This window comes from Prinia subflava, chromosome 5, assembly GCF_021018805.1.
Source record: "Prinia subflava isolate CZ2003 ecotype Zambia chromosome 5, Cam_Psub_1.2, whole genome shotgun sequence".
NCBI classification, from domain to species: domain Eukaryota; kingdom Metazoa; phylum Chordata; class Aves; order Passeriformes; family Cisticolidae; genus Prinia; species Prinia subflava.
The window spans coordinates 14,946,921-14,970,707 of NC_086251.1; the positions used below are offsets into that span (position 1 = coordinate 14,946,921).

Consider the following 23,787-nt stretch of genomic DNA (forward strand, 5'->3'; position numbering starts at 1 on the left):
CTCTGTCCATCAGAATTCCAAGTGCTCTGTTTAACCATGTGGGTTTTACCCTTTTCCTTTTGCAGCTGTTTTCCTAAGATAAGCTCTGAAGTGTGTTGCTGTTCTGAGCCAGCTCACCTGCAAAGATTGTTTGAGAACCCTGCCCACTGGGACATGACTCAGAGCAGAAGACAGGTACACAATGCTTTCTGATTTTAGCATGGCAATGAGACAAGAGCAGCAGTACAAACAGTACTTTGAACCTTCTAGATGGGAAGATGCAGTTGGGCTTACGCACACTCAGCTGACAAAATAATTTTGTGGTCATGTAAATCCACTGGTGCATTCCTCCTGCTCCCTCAGGGTCAGGAAGTTTGCCTTGTTATGAGTGGCAGTGTACTGGTCTTCAAGTCTTCACACATCTCCAACCAGTAATGGCAAGTTTGAAGTGTCTTACAAAGATAGAGAGACAGGAGAGAAACATTTGGGAGGTTTTCTACATGTAGCAGTGCTCATGTTTTGAGAAAGAGGTGGAGAATATAACTATTGACCACTAAGTCTTATTAATTTCAGCAACTCTGGTAGCAGAATCTGCCAGGGAAGGATGGGGGAAATGTGCTGCTACATAGCCAGAGCAAGAAAAAGACTATTTAAGGATCAGGCAGGTCAGCTCTAAAACTCAGCTGAGAAGTTTGACACTGATCCAGGGGAAATAAAAGTGCTACCACATCTCACCTCAAGGTACTGCCGTGAGCTGAAAAAAGGATGAGTAAGAAGCCATACCTTCAGGCTTCTACAGTACAGAAGTGTCTTCTTTCCAAAAGCAGGAGAATTTATAGTATATAGTGTCCTGGAGACAGTGACTGGCAGGCCTGAACGCTATCTCCCTGAAGGTCCAAACTCATGGTAGACCTTGGAGAGCTTTCAAACGCCAAGGACACCTGCTTAGAGCCACATAAACTTTGGAGAAAGTATTTTCTCTAAGAAAAAATGCACTGAAGTGTCCAAAAGTTTATGGCCAAACAGATATTTTCAAAAGAGGTAATAAAGCTGTCCCTGCAGACCGTCCCTCCCAGGTGCAGGTGCAGCACTATGACAGATGTGGACAGTGTGACGGGCTTGTTTAGGTGTGCAGCTCTGCCTTCCCAGCAGGCACGCCAGATGGCTCTCAGTAGGTGTACACAACAACAACTCTCTTGGGCAAGAGAGCAAGGGAAAAAAAACAGAGCAAAAAGCACAGCAGCAAAATACCTCACAAGGAAGCTCCAGCTAAGGCCTGTGTAATGATTGTGGACCTGCATGAGAGATGTTTGTCAAACAAATTACAAGTGAAAGCAAATTACCTGAAGTGTTGGGAGGTACAGCCTGGACAAATGCAAAAACCACAGCTTTTCTAATACCAGCTCTCCAAAATAGAAGTAATCCTCTTCAATTATATCTAGGTGTATGTAAATTACATGTGACAACACAAACATTTCTTACATCTCTGTCTTACCACGAAGTGAATTAAAAATTACTAAGTGAATGACATTAAAATGGCCTAATTGAGGAACTAAGCTAGAATTCAGAGTCACTTCTGCTAGCTCAAACATGAAATTAACTTAGCATCATTGTTCCAAGTGTTTTAATGTTTTTGATTCCTCTTCCCAGCATCAGCCAACTGAATAAGTGAGTTAGGTGGAATACAAATATTAGTATTATTTGGTATATTAAAATTCTCTCTCAATAAATGCATAAGCATACAATGCAAGTGCATCACAATCATATTTATCTAGCATGAATAAAAGTTTTTTTGGACTTTGCTCCTGATTCCTCAAACTATCAAAACAGAGTGCTTAGCTCCATAATGACCAAAGAAGAGAACGTTTCTCTTGCAAACACAGGACTCAAAAGAGAAAGCAGATGCAGTCTTACTGGAAGAGATGGAAGAAATGCAAGAGATGTTTTTGAAGCATGTTACCTGTTGCCAAAAAGATAATAAACAGGAGTATAATTTGAAATCCCTGTAGGAGCACAGGTTATCTAACAGAAGTTGTTAGTAAGTAAAGAAAAAGAGGGAGAGTACAGGCAAAAAAAGGGCAACCTGGAATGTCTATTTAATTTCAGCAAAGGTACATCAGTAGTCCCTCACATATTTACCATTACTAAATTTGAAGTCCTCTGATAAAATGACTTTATTAGAATTCTCTCTGGCATGGCATGCTGAGCATGAATGCAACATAAGTGAATAAATAGTCCTTTCTCACTGGCTTTCTGCCAATCTGAATGCAAAACAGAGTCCTCAGACACAACAGCAGCCATCCTTGAAGACCGTGAATACCAGCAGTGCACTCCTGACTCATTTGGCACAAGACATTGTAGACATCTCCATGTACCATGGAGAAAAGCAACACAGGACACTACTCTGCCCTCATTTGTTAAAGAGATGTGGATGGGGCACGTTATCTCTCAAACATGAAAGACTAACACCACATCAAATCCTATTTCATATTTCTGAACAGCTTGTCAAAGAAGTTAAAACATTTGTATCTTAAGATTATTAAATACCATCACTGTAATTCACAAATACTATCTTAATCTTTCTAAGTAAAAAGACACAAGCATTTTGCTTTTCATGCTCCTCCAAGCAGTCTGCATTTCAGACTTGCTGTGGCAAGGAAAACCAGAGACAGCAAATTAATCCTGTAAGACTTCATGCAAACAGATGAACCAAGAGAGAGCCTTCTATTACTCTGTTCCAAGTACTTTCTCATTTTCACAAGTTGCAAATCTCAACATTATGTTTTGTTTAGAAGCTAATGTCTAACATAAACTGAACCAAAAAAAAAAAAAAAAAAAAAAAAAAGCCAATTATACAACTGACCATGTAGATGTACTTCTACAAGTGTCCACATTTTTCTTAGCCCCAATTCTGTGTGGCAGAGGTCCCAGATAGAAATACTGAGTAGAATCAGCAGTATCAAAGAGGAAGAAGTGATAGGTATATGCAGTAAAACTTTAAAGTGACTATCATCACAGATTTCCATTATCTCATTTGTGTAAGGTTACTTAGTAGAGTAATCATGAAATAATGTCTTGTATTCTTTTAAAACAGAATTAGGAATCAAAGCACAACAGGTGCCATGAAACAGCAAAAAGAAGGTTGTGAATTTTTGGTTTCTGAAGACTGACAACATCCCCTCCCACAACCTGTGACTTGCATTCCCAGTGAAAACATTAGATTCACTGTGAAGCGAAAAAAATCAATCTGTGTGTTCTAAAGAACCTGGCATGCACTTTGAAAGTAATCCTTTCAGACATGGAAAATCCAAATTTTCAAAAGACAAGCTGACACCTACTAGCTCAAGATAAGATCACTGGTAATAAAACTTAGGCTCTCAAATACCTCTATTCCCAGCACTGATAAGAATTGTTTTAATAAACGTCCTCCTTGCCCAACAATCCACTGAAAAAGATGCAACAAAGGGTAGGATCAAACAGAGGCTTCAGACTTGAATCAGTTCTTCATACATGTACTCAAGACAGATCAGCAAAGGTGAGAAGATTGCCTTTTGCCAGCTGCTCCAAAGGAAAGATGTTGAGACATTTGCCTCACAAATTCACAGCAGAGCCCCTTATATATACACCTGTATATTGAATTGAGCAAAGTGGTCAAAAAGCAACCAATGATACAGTGGGAACTTTAAACAAGCTGCAAGCAGCCAAATTGGAAAGTTACTGCAATGCTTCCTAGACTTCAATGCAGGAAACTTTTCCACCACTTCTACCTTTGAGGCAGCCCCACAGCACCTTCCCCAGCGATGACCACAATGCTGAACTGCAGACTGGACCGGACCTTCACAGAGATGATTTTGCAGAGCTTTAATGTGTGACAATCACAGATGAAGATTCAAGATAACACCTCTGCTCTCCAGCAAACACATTCATTTCACTTGTGTTTCTCACCCAACGAGTTTCAAGGCATTCTGAAAGCAACTACAGGGCATTGCTGATGTGCTGAACTCACCACCACAGCTACAACAGCCGAGCCTAAAATACTGTATTCCCCCCAAGAGAAGGCTAATGGCAGGACTTGCAGGCTCCCATCATGCCACAAACACTGTTTGATCTTAGCAGGCTGGTCTGCAGCCAGGTGAAAAACTCCTGCTTGCATGGTACCATAGCAGCCTCAATGACCTAATCCACTGGGAACACTTCAAAGCCAAATGGGAAGACTTCAGTGACACGAACAGGAGAAAAGCCATCTCCTTAGATGGTTTTCGTGGTAAGGAAGAAATACATTTAAACCAAGAATTTGAAATACCCACAATAATTTAAAACTTTGTAATGCTTTCTATCTCACTTCCTGTCCTTATTTTCAGGCAAAATTTTGAAAAAAAAAAAGCATGTAACTGCTCCCAAAAGTCACAAAGTTGGATGTTTAATAATTGCAAACCAATTATTGTCTAAATGTTACAGATGCATAGCTGTTTACCCCAGAAGTGGGTGCTCCTTTTTAATTTTAACTTCATTACCACAGTGAGTAATAAACCTTTAAAAAAAATCAGGATGCCTTTATCTTTTCTTTGTAGTGGTTAAATCCTAAAAAAGGAGCACTAGCAGATCAAGAAGTCAAAGAAAGAAAAAATCAATTCACTGTTTTCTCTTTCTGGAATTTACTTTTGTGTGTTTAAGTCATAAACCCTTTCCCAAAAGTACCAAAGAAAAAGGATTTTTCTTCATCCACACATTAAAAGAAAAAAACTACCCCACAAAACCATGAGAAATCTAAATAGAGGGCCAAACAGAAGAGATATGAGCAGGGAATAAGATCCAAGAAGCAAAAATCATATCCCATGCTTGCATCAGAACACAAAACAACACAAAGTACAACATCTTGGCATACAGAAAAGCAACAAAGGAATTGCATAGTTATAAACATCAGCAATGTATCTTGTCATAGCACTTAATCAAATGTCAGACACCGTAATAACACTGTCTGATCTGTTAGACATTGTTAAATGGCTTTCATCCCTTCCCCTCAGTATTCTCTTGTGAGGTCCAGCAGCGCCTAGATTTCTATTATTTAATTTTTTTTTCTTCCTATAGAAATGGTCTGAGATTTCCAAGGCTTTAAATGGGTTCACACTTTTGAAATCAACTAACAGTGGAGGCTGCAGAAAAACCTTGACAACTTAAAAAAAAAATAAAAAAAGCTGGACAAAAGGGATTTCCACTGAAGCAATCACCAGTAAGAAATCTGGCTATTTAATACTTGTTAATTTAACACTTAAGACACAACATTATGGCAAACAATGTTCTGGAAAAACAAACACATCCTAAAAACTCCTTACTGCATCCTGATGCACTTGTTACCAAGGAAGGGATTGTTTACATTAATTTTACACCTGGAGGGGAAGGAGGAATTTTAAGATATGGGAGCTAAAGTGGCAAACTGTAGAAGGTGGCATTTTCAAAATCATACTTCTAAGGTAAGAACTATCTTTTTTTTTATCGCTGAGAATTGAATTTTTAAAAAATTTCTTTCTGAAGGTTTTTATTTATTTTGCTAGGACCAAAGACAAACTGCAAGGCATAGGGTTTTTTTCAGTCTTTGCTGGCATCTGATTACATGCAAAATCCACTGAATTTATGGAGACCTCAGCAATCAACTGCCAGGAGAGCAAGAAAAAACCCTTAGGCAGGTATTAAAACAGGAGACAGTTTAGCATTTTTGTCCTCACAGGACTAGATGAATCACTTTTTCTTCCTCTTCCCTCTCCTCCTTCCACAAAAACAGTTCTGTTGGTTGAATGCTGGGGCAAAGGCACAGACTGTATTAGACCATCTAAAACACAGAGTCCAGAAGTAGCTTCTGCCTTTGACAACTTCAGTTTAAATTAGAGAAAGGCAGCCAAGAGGCAAGGGAGATGAGCCACCAGGTGGGAAGACAAACAGGTCCCTGTCACTGAGCAGGCTACCCCGTACAGCAGTCCTGGGAAGCTGCTGTGTGCCACGGCATCGCAGCAGAAACACAAATCTCTCTTTGCTGAATCTTTCATTAAACAACAGCTTTATAATAACTTATAACCTAAGCTCGAAGGCCAGAAGGACTGGCAGGGCTCAGAGCTTGGGGGACTCGTTGGTACGTGAAAGCTGGAAACATCAAATACAAACAAATGCCATCACTGGCGTTAAAAGTACAAGCACAATCTAAGTTCATACCAAATCCAAACCCCCTAAATTAAAAGCAGAGAGAAGCAGTCTGTGTGCCAGCACTGCCTTGGTGACTTTATGGCCTCACAGTGACAAATGGGTTTGAAATGACCAATGTTACAACACAATAAACAGGTGGAGCTGGCACCACCACATCCCTCCCATCTCATTCACCTGCAGTAACCCACCCAGTAATGCAGTATATTCTCTACCTCCAGAACGCATACTACCTATGAAAGAGAAACTTTTCAGCACTAACATTCTTCTTAAGGAGACAGAAAAACAATGAACAACTAACAAAGTCACTTCCACACTTACAAAAAAGTAAACCATTTAAAACACTGTTCGATCAAATTCCTGTGAGGGTAACTTAAATTATGTATTTCTCCTTGACTGTTTTTCCGTAAGATTTCAGTCTTACAAAACCTGCCAATAAAATTCATCAACACAACTGAAATAGGAAAGATAAGCAGCATTTACACCAGAAGTTTCTTGACCTAAAGTTCTGGGGTCAACCAGGTAAAAAACAATTACTCTAACCTCAAATCATCATCATTTTGGCATTATTTTCCCATCCATAAAAGGAGGTATGGATGAGACTTCTTTGCAGAGAACGCTGCAAATTGATAGCTTTGTTCCAGTTCACTACAGTTTCTTATTGATTTTCTCTCATTTTAGCCTGCATTGATTTGTTAATCCTTTCTCTGTAACAGTCCTAATGACAAATTGAGAATGAAAAACTGCATGCTTTAGGGCCTTTTCCACCAACCTCTAGCTTCCAACCATATTTTCACTTGCACTTGGAACATGCCCATTCACTTATCCTAGGTTAGATCTGATTCACCTTAAACTAGGTTGGGTGCACTTTATACTGAAACATTTCTGTTTAGGTTTCTCATGGATGAACAAGGCAACCGAAATCACATCAGTGAGGCAGAACTGAAGTTCTGTCACCTTCAAAGGTTGCTGCTCACAGAGACTGTCTTAAAACCAAGTAAATTTTTAAGTAATTTTGCAGCCCTGCCCATGGTTGATTAACAGGCATTAACTGCATCATGCATCTGAAGGGCATTCCTGAGCATTTATGGCATTGGATGTGCAAAGAAATCCTTCCAAGGAGCGGGAGCACAAGTTGTCTCTAAACTCAGAGCTGCAGGCATGCTGCACTGTTACTAGAACAATCCATGCAGAAGGATGGGACCCAGCCAGTATTTTTAATTTAAGGAATATAGTATGAGTCTAAAGAGATCAGAGTTATAACAAGGCAATTTAGATTAGTAATTCTGCTACCAATAAGCTCATTAAATAGAGCTGCCAATTTGGTGTCATTGTTGAGGCCTCACTACTGACAGCTGATGCCTGTCTGCACAAGCCATGGCTACTGCTGCAAGTGGTTTTAGTCTCTTTTCATTTTCTGATACTTTCAGAGATCTCCAAGTGAGGTACTCATTTGGAATTCTAACTGCAGCATAGCACCAAATTGAAAATTAATTTGTAACTTATGAAGATTAAGGCTTGCCCACAGTCACATTTCTAACACCTCACTCATCACATGCTGGGTGGGTCTCCACCTCCTGACTTCACCCCATGTCAGTCCTCTCCTACACCAGCCCATCTGTCAGGGAATTGACCTTTCCTGGTCTCCCATACAGACTGCAGAGCAGCCTGGCCCTGGCTGCCACCTCACTGCTGCAGTACAACCCCAGCAGACCAATGCTGGTCATTTTAAACCAAACCTTATCTGCAAAAGTGGTATTTGGAAAGCCTCTAGTTTGTACCCACACAGCATGTGCTCCCTGGCACACAAAGGCAGCGTGGGAGTTCTCCTTTGCCATTCCCTTGGTGTGATTTTGGGTTCCCATCTCCCTATATCCAGTGCCAGCTGCAGGGAAATTGGTAGGGGTGGCAGGAAGCACAATGCTGGGAACCAGTATCACCTCCTCTTTGCTTTCCAAAAATTACAGACCCAGAGCTGGTGAGCTAGGCTCTGCTCATAACACACTGCTATTCTTAACTTGCAGAAATGACTTTGCTATGAATGTTAAATGTCTCTCTACCCAGGCCACGAGATACTCTATACAAACCACGGTCATGTCTTACAGGATAAGAAAAGCACAGAATAAGTGGGATAGCTACCTAGGCAAAAAGGAAAAAGTGGCATTTGGGTTGCAGCAGTTTGGTACTGCTCTCAATTTGCTACTTAGGAGAAGGGCAGAGGGAACTGACTAACCTAAGAAATAAATCCTGTTTCCTCATTGCCTGTGACATGACTGTAAACTCTCAATGTTCTTGCAGTGCTGCCAAGATTAGTGTTACTCTCCTACACAGGGCACGCAGAGCACACAAACACACCTAATCAAACACAGACTTGCTGCATTTTGTATGCAGACTGTAGTTTCAATCTTCTGTTACATCCTGTTTGGGTTTTTCCCCCCTAATAATAATTTCAACAATTTGGTCTCTTATTTTCATCCTTAATTGCAATTTGTCACTCACACAGTGAGCTGTACTCGGAACCCACTTCTCCATGGCCTTTATTTTCCTTTATTGTCACTTAAAATTAATTGATAAGCCAAGAACTTGATGGAAGAATATGAAAGGGACCATCTCTATATTAAAATTTTCATCATTGCATCTCTAAAACAGCACAACAAAATCAATCAAGGAAAATTCAACAATGCCATTTCTCAAAAGACATGGATCAAGACCAACTCATTAAAAAGACACCAGTTCATAATGGGGAAAAAAACCCACTAAACCAAAAAACTGACAACACACGCCAAAGTGAGCTTAGCAAGTGAGAAACTGCACATCACTTCAAGTCTTTTTTTGCATTTACCTCCTTCCCTAACACCCAAAGTGGTTTTTTTTTAAGCAGCTCATTGAATCAGTTACTCCACACATATTCTCAAACTTTGAGCAACAGAATTTGGTTTAGGAACATTGAACTTGTTTCTGTCCCACAAAAATACAAACCTCTCATTCTGAACATCCAAAATAAAAACACAGTAGCCAGTTAAACAAATAAGTATTTAAAAGCCACACACAGAACCTAGAGATGATATATAATAATATTAGGTTATTTCCTTTGATACCCCTTAAAGCCTCAACTCTTTACTTACAAAGAGGCCTCTAACGAATTTCCCTGATAAGTCAAAAACAGTTGTCACTTTTTTTAAAACCAAAAGGTTCCATTTGCAATATTATTGTGACTATGTGTTAAGGTAGTAATGTGTATACATTAATCTAACATTTATATAACCAGTGAATGGACATCATACAGATACCTTAGATTTTTCTTGTAGGCAGCTGCTTAATAGTTTGCAACATGAACAGGGAAGGAAGAAAAACAAGAATATGCTAAAACCAAAGCTACCCTTCAAACACCTAAACAAAAATGACATCTTACTGCAACTGCACTGAAAAGAACAGCAATAAACTTTGGCTGCAACGCACCATGAGAATGTGGGTGTTTATGATGCCATTCCCTGAAAGAAAGGAACCACACAGAGGATCCAAAGCAATCTTATTGCAGAGGATGAACATGCACGTTGGAACCATGGACCAGAGCAGGATCAGGACAGACACAGTAGGCACATGTCACAAGTCTATCAGTTATTTTCATTCCCTGACACAACTGGTCCCTACATCCATCATCAAGAATCAAGTTGAGTGATGGTTATTTTTTAATTTCCTAACTGACATTTCAGAGATCCCTCCTCAGAAAACTGTGATCTAGAACAGTTTGATTTGACTAGAAAAGGACATGATGAAAACATGGCTCCATGTGAGGCCATGCCTATCCTAAATAACTGCAGCCCTTCCTTCCATCCAGCTTAGCAAGAAACATTCAGCACTGTTTATTGCTGCAGCAAATGTTTGCTGCAATGTGAATGACATGCTGAACATACCACAAACAGTAGAACTATAGCTATTAAAGCCAAAAATATCAAACAGACTGGAAAAGCATTTGGACAAGGAGGAAACATTAAACCAGATCTTTGTAGCATTTGCTAAATACAGAGACTCATCATATTTCGGGCCATTTGTATTTAATTGTCCTTTCATCTGAAGAGGGGTGGATGAATGCGCATCAGATGAGTCAGATGTTCTGAAGAGGTTCCATCAAGGACGCCCCACAAGAGCACTGCCTGCAAAACGCCTCACACAACAACTTCTCAGTGCCTTGGCCTATTCCATATTGGTTAGGCACCGAAGCACTGAGAAGAAAACAGTGGCAAAACGCAAGAATTTTAAACACATTCAACACCAGGAGCCTCCACGCTTTTAAACCTGCTAGGAAGACACACTCAGATTAGTGGATAATTATCTAAAACTCAGGCTTTTGTTCCTCCTTTGCTTTAGTTTAAAGGAAAAAAGTGCTCTTATTTCTCAAGGTCAATGTTTTCAGTTGAAGTCAAGCTCACAATGGAATAGGTCACGCACAACACTTCAAGAATCAGGTTTTGAAGTGGCAGACACAGACATTATAACAGTGTCAGTTCACAGAAAGGAGAATCCCTGGTCTTTGGTGGAGAAAGTAGGCAAGCCGTGGGCATGGAGACAATCAGCAACACAGGAGGTTAAAACTACTGCGCTGACCTTGAGTTAAACTCTTGTGTCTTTTATACTGTCCTCTAATCCTTAGATGAGTTTCTCCGCTTTGGCTGTAACAATATTAACTGAAGTGCAGAGGCAATCAGCACACCACAGCTTTGCCAAAAATTCAGTTGAATCATTAAAAGTGATTTATAAAAATAGACCATGAATAAAAAATCATCAGTCATAATCCTCAACTGTTCAACTGTCTCTCTGCATTAAACACAAAAATTGGAATTGTTAATTCAAGGTAAACATGGAAAGGAACTCACCTTCTCTGTATTTCTTTCAATTCATCTCTCAAATCAAGTCCTGTCTCCATATGACAACAAATGGAAAAAGGGGTAGCTTGTGTGTTTACAAAGAACAGCTCACTCTACATAGACTACATACTGCAATTTAATGCATTTTCAAGTATAAATTCTAGCTTTGGCATTATTTTGTAATATTGAAGTGAAACAATTTCGGTCCTTATTATCTGTTTTTCCTTTTTTGCATCCTAGCATGCAGATGATCCTCTTAAGTCATCTTTGTGCTGTTATCTCTGCAAAGAATGATGTCTGCTCCAGAACACTGCCATTGCTAATCACTCAAATCAGGTCTCTCACAGGTCTATAAGGAGGAACAGCGCTGAGGGCAGCAGAATAAAGATGAGATTGTTGTTTCTCTTTCTTTTCAAGGAATGTATCTGAATACATCCCTTCACTTTCATGGATCACTTGTCCTGCCAAGGGTAAGTTCCACTGTGCAAAAGCTGCAGCTGCCTTGGCTTTGTATTGTCCAACAAACGACAGAACGACGTACTTGAGACGCTGCACACAGCACAGATAAAAACAGCGTGAAGCAGATTCAGAAATGGAGCTGTCTATACGTAACTAATGACAAAAAGTGGTGACACCTGTGTCAAAATGGGTAAGACAGCTGTCTGAGACTCAGAGGAGTTAAAAGGGACTGAACATGAGTCATCATGGGCTCTGGGGCCCCAGACAGGGTCCCTCAGGACGGCATCCCTTCCCTCCAGTCGTCCACATGACACAGCTTGGTGTCAGTGGCAAACTTGCTCAGGGTGCCCTCCATCCCACTGTCCTTGTCACTGACAAACAGCACTGATCCCAATACCAGCATCTCAGGAACACTGGTCTCCAGGTGGACATCAAGCAACTGACCTCAACCCTGTGACTACAAAGATCCAGCCAGTTTTTTATCCACTGAGTCATCCACATATCAAATCCATGTCTCTCCAATTTAAAGACAGGATGTGATGTGGGAAAGTGTCACATGCTTTGCACAGGTCCAGGTAGATGATGTCAGTTGCTCTTCCCTCATCCGCCAGTTCTGTAACCCCATCATAGAAGGCCACCAGATTTGTCAGGCTGGTGGTCAGATTTGCTGTGGTGAAGCCATGTTTGCCATCACCAATTACCTCCTTATTTCAATTGTGCCTTAGCATAGTTTCCAGGAGGATCTGTTCCATGATCTTGCCAGGCACACAGGTGAGACCCACCAATCTGTAGTTCCCCAGGTCTTCCTTATTTCCCTTTTTTAAAATTAAGGTTATGTTTCCCTTTTTCCAGAGGGAAGTTCGCTAAATTGCCACAGCTTCTCAAGTATGATGGATGGTGGCCTAGCCAATTGCTCTGTCAGTTCCCTCAGGACCCACAGGCATCAGGTCCCATGGACTTGTGCACCTTCAGGTTCCTTAAATGGTCTCAAACCTGACCCTCTCTGAGAGTAAGCAGTGCTTCACTCTTCTTGACCCTGCCTCTGCCCTCTGCAACTTGGGCCATGTGGTTAGAGAACCTTTGGGTTGGTTGATTGAAACTCTTCAGCGTGTTTTGGAACAAGGAAACTCTTCAGAAGTTTCACAGGTTCTCTTTAATACCTCACTCAAGTTTAATGCCTTGGATGACTACACTCTGAGAGTGGCACCTGGACAGATCATTAATCTGTGCACCTTAAACAAAGCCCACCTTCTGCCTCTTCCCCTGTCTCTGCTTTCCTGAACATGTCCCCTTCTGCACTCACCCTACAACTCAAAATGGAGACTTCTCAAGGAGCACAAGAGATCAAGAGTAAGCACAGTGGGCAGAAGTTCTGGATCAGCCATCAACCACATGTCTCAAACACATCACAAGTTTTTGTTCCTGCCCCCACAGTACTGGGAATTTCCACTCTCCTCAGCTGCAGTACAAGCCAGGAGAACTGTTTATACGGCTGTGCAAGCCTCCCCCTCGATCAGAGGGAGCACCAGCTGTGTTTTGTGGGGTGCTGGTCTGGAGTTCCACACAAAAGTAGTGCTGCACCTGGGCAAAGTCCCACCCCCTCTGTTCAGCTGCACTGCAGGCACAACTTACACCTGCACACGTTGATACCTTAGAGATCTTGGAATGTTTTGCTAAAGCGGACTCCACCAAGGAAAAAATCAGTTCCTGAATGCAAAAGCCTTTCAAAAGACATAATTGAATCTTACTAATTTCTGAGCTTACAGGAAGAGCAAGCAAGGGCTTGTGCTGCAGCATTTAGAAGGGTTCTATTAGGAAACTGTTCTGATTATTTTAATGCACAAAAAAAACCCCAAAAAAAAGGCAGGGGGGTGGAAATGGTAATTTTTTTCTTTACCTGAGATGCTCCATTTAGGCAAGGAACCGAAACAGGGGTGTTACACAACAGCTCCAAGCACTGTTCAGATGCTGTGCTCTGCTGCCCACCAGGAACCACCGCGTGCCTTCCAAGCTGCCCATAGTTCACTCTGCCCCAGGTGAACACCTTGCCAGCTTCTAAACACAAAACACATTACAAGATTACTTATTCACCAAGCTCCTGAAACATGTGGATGCCAATTCAAAACCAGAACTTTTTAATGCATCTTATCTACAGCTTCAAAAGCCTGATGGAAACTTATTTTGGGAACCAAAAAAAAATTAAAAAACTAGCTCAAGATATTACTTTATACTTCTGTGGAGCTACTCATTCTTCATTAAATTCTTTTCTAGCAGAATAACATCTGGATGGGGCCTGGGCTGTAAATAAACCATGTCAGATATTCTGCATACAATAAATACACTTTGGTTACTCAAAGGACATATTTTAGGTTAACAGAAGCACAAACAAAACAGCTTATTCTGACACATAAAAGATTATAGAAAAGAGAATTATTTTCTATTCCCATTCTTTGCCATAGGCAATTCATTGCATGACCTGCATTTAACTGATTTTTGTGTTTTCCTGATAGAAGTTACATTCTGTCACTACTGTTAGCAGAGTTATAGTCCTCAGGAGACAGCTGGTTAGTCAGGAACACCAGCACAATTGCCATTCAGCATTGGAAATGCACTGGTTTCTTTTCACATCCTTGGCCAAGGAAAGGTAACTTTAAATGAAATTAGCACTATATGGCTCATCCTTCTCTCCAAGGGTTATTATTCCAAGTGCACTGCTGCAGAACTGACACTCAAAGCACCATTCTCCTGTATGGATAACATTCATAAACATCCTTCTTACCTTTGCTTTCCTTGAATTAAAAAAAAAAAAAAAAAAAAAGAAAATCATACAAAGTGACACCTTTATTTTCTTAATGAAGTGACTAGGTCCCTGCAGATTAAAAAAACATTAAAAGCTGTCCTTCTGGGCTTCCAATTAAAAATGTTATATACGCACAGCACAAGGTAAAGTCCTCAGCTTGGTTTTAACCAGAAGCATCAACCCACATTCCAGCCCAGAAAGAAACCTGCAACAACCTTGAGTTATGTACATGCTTCAGCCAAGCCTCAAACTGCTCTCCAGAGTCATCACCTTTATAGGCCAAAAGATGTGGATCTGGGGCAAATACCATCCAGGCCAGCAAGTCAGCTTGCACACACACACCTCTGCCTGTCAGTCAGGACAGCACACCCCACAGAGGGGTCGGATGCAGGGGGTACGGCCACACCACCCACAGGAGGCAACTGAGAGGTTTCTGAATAGACACCAAAACACAAACCCTTGGAAACCTGAACACCTCCCTTTTCCTTAGGATGCTGTTAAATTTTCTTGAAAGGGACAATGGTGGATACTCCTGGTTTGTGGAGTTTAAGGTGATAATGCATTTTGTAAATGAACTGGAAACCTCAGTTCATATACAGGAGAAGTATAGGCTTTTCCTTGGAAATCTGCTGGCAGTGGTATCTTTCACTCCAATCACTGCAAGTTTTCAGATGCATTCTCTCAGTTCACTGATAATGCTTCCCCTAAAATAATTAAGTGATAAAATTAGTTGTCCTTCTCTCTCAAGGGCACAAAGCTTTTTTCTTTGCATCTTCCTTTCAGTTCAGGGAAAAGCCAAAAACAGTCACAGACTACATTCAATACAAGAGAGGACTTTTAACATAGTAGCTACATTTTGTTAGGTTAAAGGATAAAAATAAGTTTCTTTAAGAGAACTACTAGTGTATCTTAGATTAGGAAGACAGTTTGAGGTTTAAAAAACATTCTTGTTCTGAAGTTAGTATATTTACTTTGCAATTTATATAGATCTCTGCTAAAAATATCTGCAGCTGCAAAAATGTACATAACAAATCAAATACAGACTAGGCTTCAGGCTTTTACATCAGACCAGGTTACTGCACTTCTACAGAACCCTGTTAGTGGACTGGGAAAGGATAGGTAGGTTGCTCAATTTTATATTTACTACAGGAACTGAAACTGAGTTTTATGAAATCTGAAGCCAGAAAGATTTTTTTTAACATCTAGTTAGATCATTAATACACCACAGGCTCTCAAGCCCTACCCAGACATTGCTGTATTGATCCCAAAGACTACAGTTGAATTAAAGCATTTCAGCTCTCAGAAGCCAAACGTATCAAGTGCCACAGGCAAAACCATCAGCAAGCTGCAAGGCCTCTGAAAAGGCAAGCTTTGAATTGATAATACAGACCCAGATCCTCACACAGTCTACAGCACCATCCCTACACAGAGGCAACAAAGGTTTCTATCAACTCAACCTTTTGGGGGAACAAACTCCTTCCTAAAATGAATCTGGTGCTCTCTCTGGACCCAGACATGAACAAGAAACACCAGCCACTGACATAGGAAAAATCATCCCAGGAGTACCAGGGATGCTCCAGTGGAACTGAAGACTGCAAGCAAATATGAAGGATTAAAACAGCAACAATGCTTAGCTACAACAAAACACCTGCCATCCACAGATTATATTTTTTCCACTGGACAAGCTAGCAAAGAATCACACATGCAAAACCAAACAGAACCCTTAGCAGAATGTAAGCCATTTCTGTAAAACATGAATGTAAAATGTTTCCCATTACAAACACAGACCATTGCAGTTAACTTTTTCTTTCTTGTGACAATATGGGCAACGAGTTTCAGGTGATTATTAGTACACAAGCATTCATTAAAAATATTAAAACCAGATAAATTAATTTTTGCTTTTAGGAAGAATTTCTTGAATGCCCAAAGATTAGTTAAGCAACCAGTTCTTTCTCACTGCTCATCAATGCAGTTCTCAGTTCTTATCGAGACACATTCCTTCCCCAGACTTGTTCCTGTTTGCTGAGCGTTCCCCATCCCATGCTCAGACTGCTGATAATAGTCAATCATTTCTATTTTTCAGTCTAAAAACAACTGTCTAGGGATCCTTAAAAAAAAAACCAAACCTCAAAGTACATAAATCTGTCTTTTTTGTGAGAGAAACTAACAGAAGCTGATTTAGATGTGCCTTTTCTGTGAAATACTGATTATACTTTCAGCAAACAAACCAAAAAAACCCCAGTCTCAAGTGGAAATTTCAGGCTGAGGCAAACACCAATGCATGGAAAATTCCGCCAAAGGTTAAAGTCTCGTCAAAATCCTAAGGAAAAGAAAGCACTGAGCTATGACAGAAAGCGTTGAGCAATTGTAATGGGAGGTATTGCTACTGTGCTGCTTATAAAATAGATGGTATTTTAAAATGTTCTAAGACTATTTGAGAAAAAGACATTAGTCATACAGAGTAAGGAGGTTGCAGGATGAATTACTTAAGAATGAAGGGTGATATAACAAGGAGTGTTGGTCTAATATTAGACTAGGACAGATTTTAATTAGAAGTCAAGAAAACATACACAGTGATGAGTCAACCTGGACAGAGTACATCAGTCATGGAAGTGGCTGAAACATCAGAAAATGTGATATTTCATACCAGACTCTATGCAGGAAGAGGGCACACAAATGGCAGGAGTTATTTCTACAACTTGTGTAGAAAGAAGCATACAATACTGAAAAGCCTTTCCAGTTCTTCTGTGATACTAACAGTGCTTCCTAAGACCTGGATCCTGCCATGTTCTGAGCGTGGAGGCTCCAATTCCAAAAGGCACTTCAACTCCTCTACTGTGAACATCCACATTGTCCCAGATGATTTTTATAGAAACTGCTCATTTTTTCACCAGGCAAATGCTACATCAGATAAAGTCCAGAGGGTTCAATACCATCTGGAATTAAGGAGTAAGAGATACAAATTCATGCATCCTGTGTTATTCCAGTTTACAACCTGAATGAACCACACAGTACAGGAGTTCAGAAAGCTGAAAAACAAAGACAGTGGAGAGAAGATTTTTAAGAAAAACTTTCTGACAGCTCAAGTAAGCCACACAAACAGTATGCTACATTGTTTGAGATGCTACATGATCATGCAGATGTGGTTTGCTCGTGCTCTTTGAACTGTAGACACAGCAGTCTGCATCAGTGTACACACAGCGGCAAATCACCCAAAACACATGCTCACATCCCTCACAGAATACAGATGAAGGTACATACATATTCAAGGGCTTGAATACAAACCACTCTCTGAAAGGTTCCTCTGCATTTTCTTCACATCATCCTTCTGTCCTCATGTATAACAAAGCAAAGACAGCTGACAATGTCCTCAAAATTACAAGTTCATAGCCTTCAGAGTAGTGCAAATCCAGCCACATTGCATAAAGCACTTCTAGTTGCCTCCTTCCTGAGAGTGTAGCTTTTCCTGGGCTGTTTTATACTGCTACAGAGGCTGTAGAGCATGTCATTTTCCCCTTTTAGCACTTTTTTAATCAATCTGCTCAACTCAGCCACATAAGTGGAATTAGCAATAAAAAAATAAGTACATTAGTTTTAAAAAGAGGTTGGTTGTTTCTCAGTAAAACACAACAGACAAATAGGCACATTAAAGTTTACTTATTTTCACTAGACTCAGATTCAAGTTAATATCAATTTTCCTGTTTTAGGATAATATCATGCACTAGTGTTACCTCCTTGAAGTCTCTATTTGGTACCCAGGCAAGCTTTGAACTTTCCCTCATAAATACTAGATGAAAGAGTTCATCTAGGCTATCTCAGTTCATGGCTGCATTAATGATTACTTTTCGAATGAACTCTGGATATCCACACTGAATGCTTAATCTCAGGCTTGAAATATGAGGTTCTATATAAAAAATTCCTAATGCCTCCTTTCACATGAAAATTCACAGAAGCAGGCATTAAAAATTGACATTCAGAGGCTGCCTCTTGCCTCCTTCCTTGTGCCACACAGAGTAACACTTCTTCTACATCTACCTATCTCTGCTGTCCTTCAGAAAATCACTGATGTCCTTGACCCATTCTGAGAAACTTCCTCATCTACCTAGAAACAGCCTTTGTGCAGGGCAACTTAACAGAAAAACATTCATCCATACATCCTTAATTCCTTCTTGGCTAAAGACAGCTTTAATTCAGCAGCTGGAAACCAGGCATCAGCACACCTGCAGCCTAACACCTGTACCTGTGCATGGTTTCAGTACAACACAGGATAACCTGTCCTGACAAAGGTTTAAATGGCCCCCTGATCCTTTTAACACAGGCCTTCAGCATACAGAGCTGTCCACATCTCTTCACACATCATCTTTCCATGACCTCCTTACAAACTCCTGCAACTTTGTATAATAGGGCACTCCTGAATCTTTTTCTATATTCATTCATAACAGCTATTAAGAATGTATCACTAAAACACAAATCTGTGCACAGTATTGAGGTCATGCCTCATCAGGGAAGTTCAAACAAAGCAGCAAAAGCATTTCAGAATGACAGCAGCAGAAAACAACAAATATTTCCATTGCTACTTTCAGCCTGCTGCAGTCACAGGCTGCAATACACAGCTGGTTCAGAATAGTCCATAGAGCATCCACACAACAACCTGCAGTTCACAAGGGTTTCCAAGCACTCTATGATGAGATTTAAACATGCAACAAAAGGCCACAAGTGCTGCAGGATGAGAACCATAAGGGTGTCACCAGTCCTCCTGTTAACAGCTATGGTTTTGCCAGCTAGAACTTCTATACCCATCAAGTGGGCCAAATATTCCTGCCATCCCAAGCTACATCAGATGCACCCTGGTGATCAAATTTAACCACAGGCATGTGGGCAAGACAAATCGACAAATTTCACATCACTACAATCAGAGGCTCATCTGTGATCCAGCAAACAGCTGGCTTCTCACTGTGACCCATTCCTACTGCTGTGGGAAAAAAAAAGAAAAAAAAAGAAAAAAAAAGAAAAAAAAAAAAAGGAGAAAATCATCCCGTCTCCTTTCAGAGCCTCCTGGTGATATCAAAATATTGAACACCCAAGGACTTGTATGAACACAGGATATAACAGAAAATACTCAGCCAAGCAGGCAGAGCTTTGAGGATGTGTGAGACTCACCAAGACACCAGGACTGGGACAGTCTTTAACACAGACTGAAATGCTCAAAGTGCATATGAGAGCTCCTTTGGCAACAGTTTACACCAAGAAACTTTGGACCCAGTCTTCTCCCCACTAGGACACCTGCATTCATTATGTTTGAGCTAATTGTGAAAAGGAAGGTAAACCAAGGCAAGGAATTGACCTGGCTAGAAAACAACCTTGAAAAAATGGGAGCTTGGCTACAGCAAATACTGCTAAAGGCAGTGCTGTATTAAGTCAATGTAATATTCCATACAATAGGTTAGATATAACTTGCCATTTCCATGACATGCTAAATTTGTCATGCAGTTTACCAACAGATCCATCTTTATCAGTGCTTTGGACATCTTTAAACATCTAAACAGCTTTGACTTTCATTCACTAAAAAACAGGCACACTCCTCCTTTTTTGCTTCCATAGTTAAACCAAGTTTTGTCTCAAGATGGGCAATGCTCTGTTATTGGGATTATTCACATACATAACAGCATGCTTCACTGCTTTGAAAGACTGTACAATAACTATGAATGTGGCAAATTCCAGGACATTCCAGATGCCTTGGAAGTCTTACCTCTGGTTCAGGTTTTAAATGGGATACTGGCCCTTTTCCTTTTAGAGGAGAGACTGGAAATAGGAAGTACCCCACAAAAATAAACCCAAGGAAAAACTAGAATGTAACAATTTAAATGCATGTGAAGTTGTGTTCATAGTGCTGCTATCAAACAGATATATCATCTTGGCTGAAAAAAGGAAATGGGGGGACGTCATGAAATCCATGCAATTGTGAAACAAAGCTGGGGAAGGGGGCTGAGGGCAAGGGTGGGATTTTAAAGCACCTATCAGACTTTGCATTCATCCTGCAAGGTAAGAAAATTCCCTCCTTATTTCCCTCCACTCATGATTAGAGAGTCATGACTGCCTCACCAGCTGTGCTTCTGGCTTATTTTAAATTCAAACTATGATACATATCTCACTTTTAGACTTTTAATAGCAATGCCTTAAAATGCAGATTGCTGGCTAAATTTAGTTACATGATTAAAAACAAATCTAACTCATCTCTTCCTAGCAAACAGAACTGCTGCATTCAAGGTTCAATAGAGGACTTAACTCTTCAACTAAAAACAAAGTCCTAACAAAAAGCAGAAAAAAAAAGAAAATCAAAGCACAATTCGGTGCTGTCTCCAAAAAAGCAAGATGCATAAAACATTAACCAGCTATGGAAAACTATCTGCAAATGCATCATAGTATACCATAGGGTTTTTGTTCAGTACTTCTGCAAATAAATTCTGCACTATGCTACTACAGCAGTATGAGTCACACACTTTTACTGACATTCTATATTTATAACTCCATGCCCTTCTGCACTGTTATATGCTTTCTTCCATACAGGCCTCTCTAACCTGGAATTTCCTTCCTTCTGCAGCACAGCATCTCTTCCTCTAACACTCCCCAGAAAACTGCAAAGACATGCAGCTCTTTCTGGACACCATTTTGGAAAAACAACACCCTTGAACTATAATAACATCCTGCATGTGCTTTTATTTGTTTCCAATTATTTTCTTGTGTCTGATTTGCTAATCTTTTGTCTGTAAAAGGACTGCTTAGATGTTTATCCCATTTGAGGCAAGATCCAGGTCCTGTTTCATTAGACCTAACACAGTACAGTGCTACAGAAAATCTTACTCAGAGATTACAAGTTACAAAATCGACATGTTTCCTAGATCATTTTATGGAAAGCATTCCCTCCAGCTGCAATGTTGCAAACATTTGTGAATTTGTCTCATTTGGAGAACACAAGATCCTGCTACTCTCAATATCCCATCACCATCTGAGCCTCAGAAGGAACAGGCATGTGTCTACAAGAGATAAACAAAGGGAAGGTAATTAAGTTCCCAATGCTAATATTTACCTTGTCAAAAGACTCAGGGGCGTGCTGTGGAAAGGCAGACACAGAAAAAGCAAAGGAAATGCTCTGGAATGGCAGAGCAGGAGAACAGGGCTTTTCCAGTGTTGTCCACCAGCTGCTTTCCCAATAATCAGAGACCAAGTTGCACAAGAAATTTCACTAGATAACAAGCCAGAGACATGCATGATTCTGAAGAGGCACAATGTCTATAAAGAAATAGAAAGCATTACAGAAATAAAGTGTTAGAAGAGTGATCCTTGGATTTGTTAAGTGGCTTGAACTTCCTCAGTCACTCCAGAAGCAGCTGAGTTCTACATCCAATGGAGTTCAACCCTAACTATGTGCTGTTCTTAAAAAAATAAAGTACAAAGAAGAGAACAGTACCACAAACCCAACAATGGCACCTCCAGAGCCTCCCAGGAGATCACCCGCCTTGTTCAGAGTCAGAATATCATTATAAGAGCAACTACAATTGACTAAGACAGAGTGGGCTGTGCACCTCAAATAATGAGCAGCGTTCCCGCTGACAGGAGGAACAAAACAGTCTAAAAGAGGATGGGAAGGAAAATTCATACCCTTTGAAGTCAAGAGATGAATAATGAGCAATAAGGTGATGTATTCTCTCTGGAATATCCCAATTTCTCCCTCCACCCACAAGAAAGTTTAAGAGTTGGGCAAGGGGGTGGACGAAGAAATAAAAGCACAACACAAGATTCCACCTGGGTATGGCAAGATGCTTAACATCAAGGAGACTGCAGGAAGAGAGTGGACAAAGGTGTAAATGGTTGCATAATGGTGAAAGTACCCAAATGCAACTTATGCCCTGAAAAAAAATCCATCTTTTACAAGGGAACACTATCCAGCAAGCAGAGTCACCTTCGACTCCTGATTTCTGTGTCTGTCTCTGAACATTGTGAGGTGTTTTCAGCATTTCAGAGCTACAGGCACAGAGCATGGGGCAAGTCCAAAAATTTAGAAACATTTTAGAAATGTTACTAATGAATGCAATGCAAGTCCATCCTGTAAAAGAATCTGCAATTCCCAGCCAAGAGGGAATGATGCTGGTGAGATTTACTTCTAATGTTTACCCAGTGAAGCAGTAGCTGTCCACAGCTACCTCTATAGAGCTACAACATCTGTATCTGCTTGCAGTGCCAGCACATCTATGTTTAAGGTTTACCTAAGTGTGTATGTGAACAGGGTTGTAATATAAGTATTGATGTGCTATGCAGCCTGTTACTAAGAGGGGCTTAGGCTTTAAAGTGAGAGAGGGGACAAATAAGGGAACTTTTCTCATTAGGAGTAAGGAGGGGACACCAGTGAAGAACAAAAAAAGCTCCTGTTTTTTCAATACCTTCTTTTCTCTGATGTTACAATGGATATCGATCAAAAGAAGCAGTTAGCCTCCTCTTCATGCTTCACACAATAGAATGAGATAGGGCAGCTTCTAAAGAAACCATGAGTTTTCTGCCGTGCTTAAACAGTTTTTCATGAACTTTGTTTGAACACTAGAGGAATCCTTCTAGTGTTCACTAGATGAACACTAGGTGAACTAGAGGAATTTTAAATAAATACCCAGATTTTGAAATCACACACAGCAGAAGTTTGTTAACTATTTTAACTATCAGCTTCTACCTGTGTGCATGGCCATGTTGTTTTTGGGTTTTTTTGGCCTTGTATGTTCTGTTTATCTCTGGCAAAGTCAACAACCAAGAGAAGCCTAAAAAAACAGGATTTAACACCCTTCTTTGTACTGCGTGACTTGTCAGGATGATTCTTCAACCCACATGAACATCTAGTAATCCACACTGCCACTCTTTTATTGTCCCCACAGCCTGACCTTAACTTCTGGATGTTTTAGTGTCCATTTTCTCCTCAGTGAACAGCTTCAGCTCCAGGCAGCTGTGTCATTATCAGGCACAAGCCTGAAATGTGTGTACAGGCAAATCCCTACAAAATATCCATCAGCTGCAAGATCCAAAATTCAAGATGAGAAATGCCAAACTGATTTTCAGTTTGCTTTCTATTTTGGGGTGGAAAGGACAAGCAGGAAAACATACTCCTAAAGGAGTTTCTGTATGTATACTTTAGGCAGCTTTATAAAGGTAAATTTTTGAAAATTCTAGAATAGCAGGATTTCCTGTATTCATGATAAAAAGATCTTAGCAAAGGTGACATAAAGCACTGTCCCTGAATAGATCTTTGACTACACAGTGCTTTTTAGATTTTTTCCTTTAGTTAGATACCGAGTAAAACAGAGAATGAGTCACCTAAGGAAATCCCACCCATCCTAGGGTTTCTCTCCTGCATGAATCAGATGCTAATACCTTCTATTCATCCAGGTCTTTGTCCCTCAAAAATAAACCATCGTGATTGTTTATTATTACATACTCTGGGCCCCATAATAG

At 40.3% G+C, this 23,787-nt stretch overlaps 1 protein-coding gene and 1 long non-coding RNA gene across 2 annotated transcripts in view; one reads left to right on the forward strand and one right to left on the reverse strand.

Moving 5' to 3' along the window:
- The window catches only part of SERGEF (secretion regulating guanine nucleotide exchange factor), a 140,414-nt gene that overhangs the window by 97,492 nt on the left and 19,135 nt on the right, over positions 1-23,787 (reverse strand). The window contains 1 exon segment of the mRNA XM_063398105.1: positions 13,393-13,550. Coding sequence (XP_063254175.1) covers positions 13,393-13,550 — 158 coding nt within the window.
- Positions 4,767-13,373, forward strand: LOC134551041 (uncharacterized). Its single transcript, XR_010080506.1, has 3 exons — positions 4,767-5,450; positions 11,454-11,506; positions 12,348-13,373. It is a non-coding gene; the product is annotated as an uncharacterized LOC134551041 (long non-coding RNA).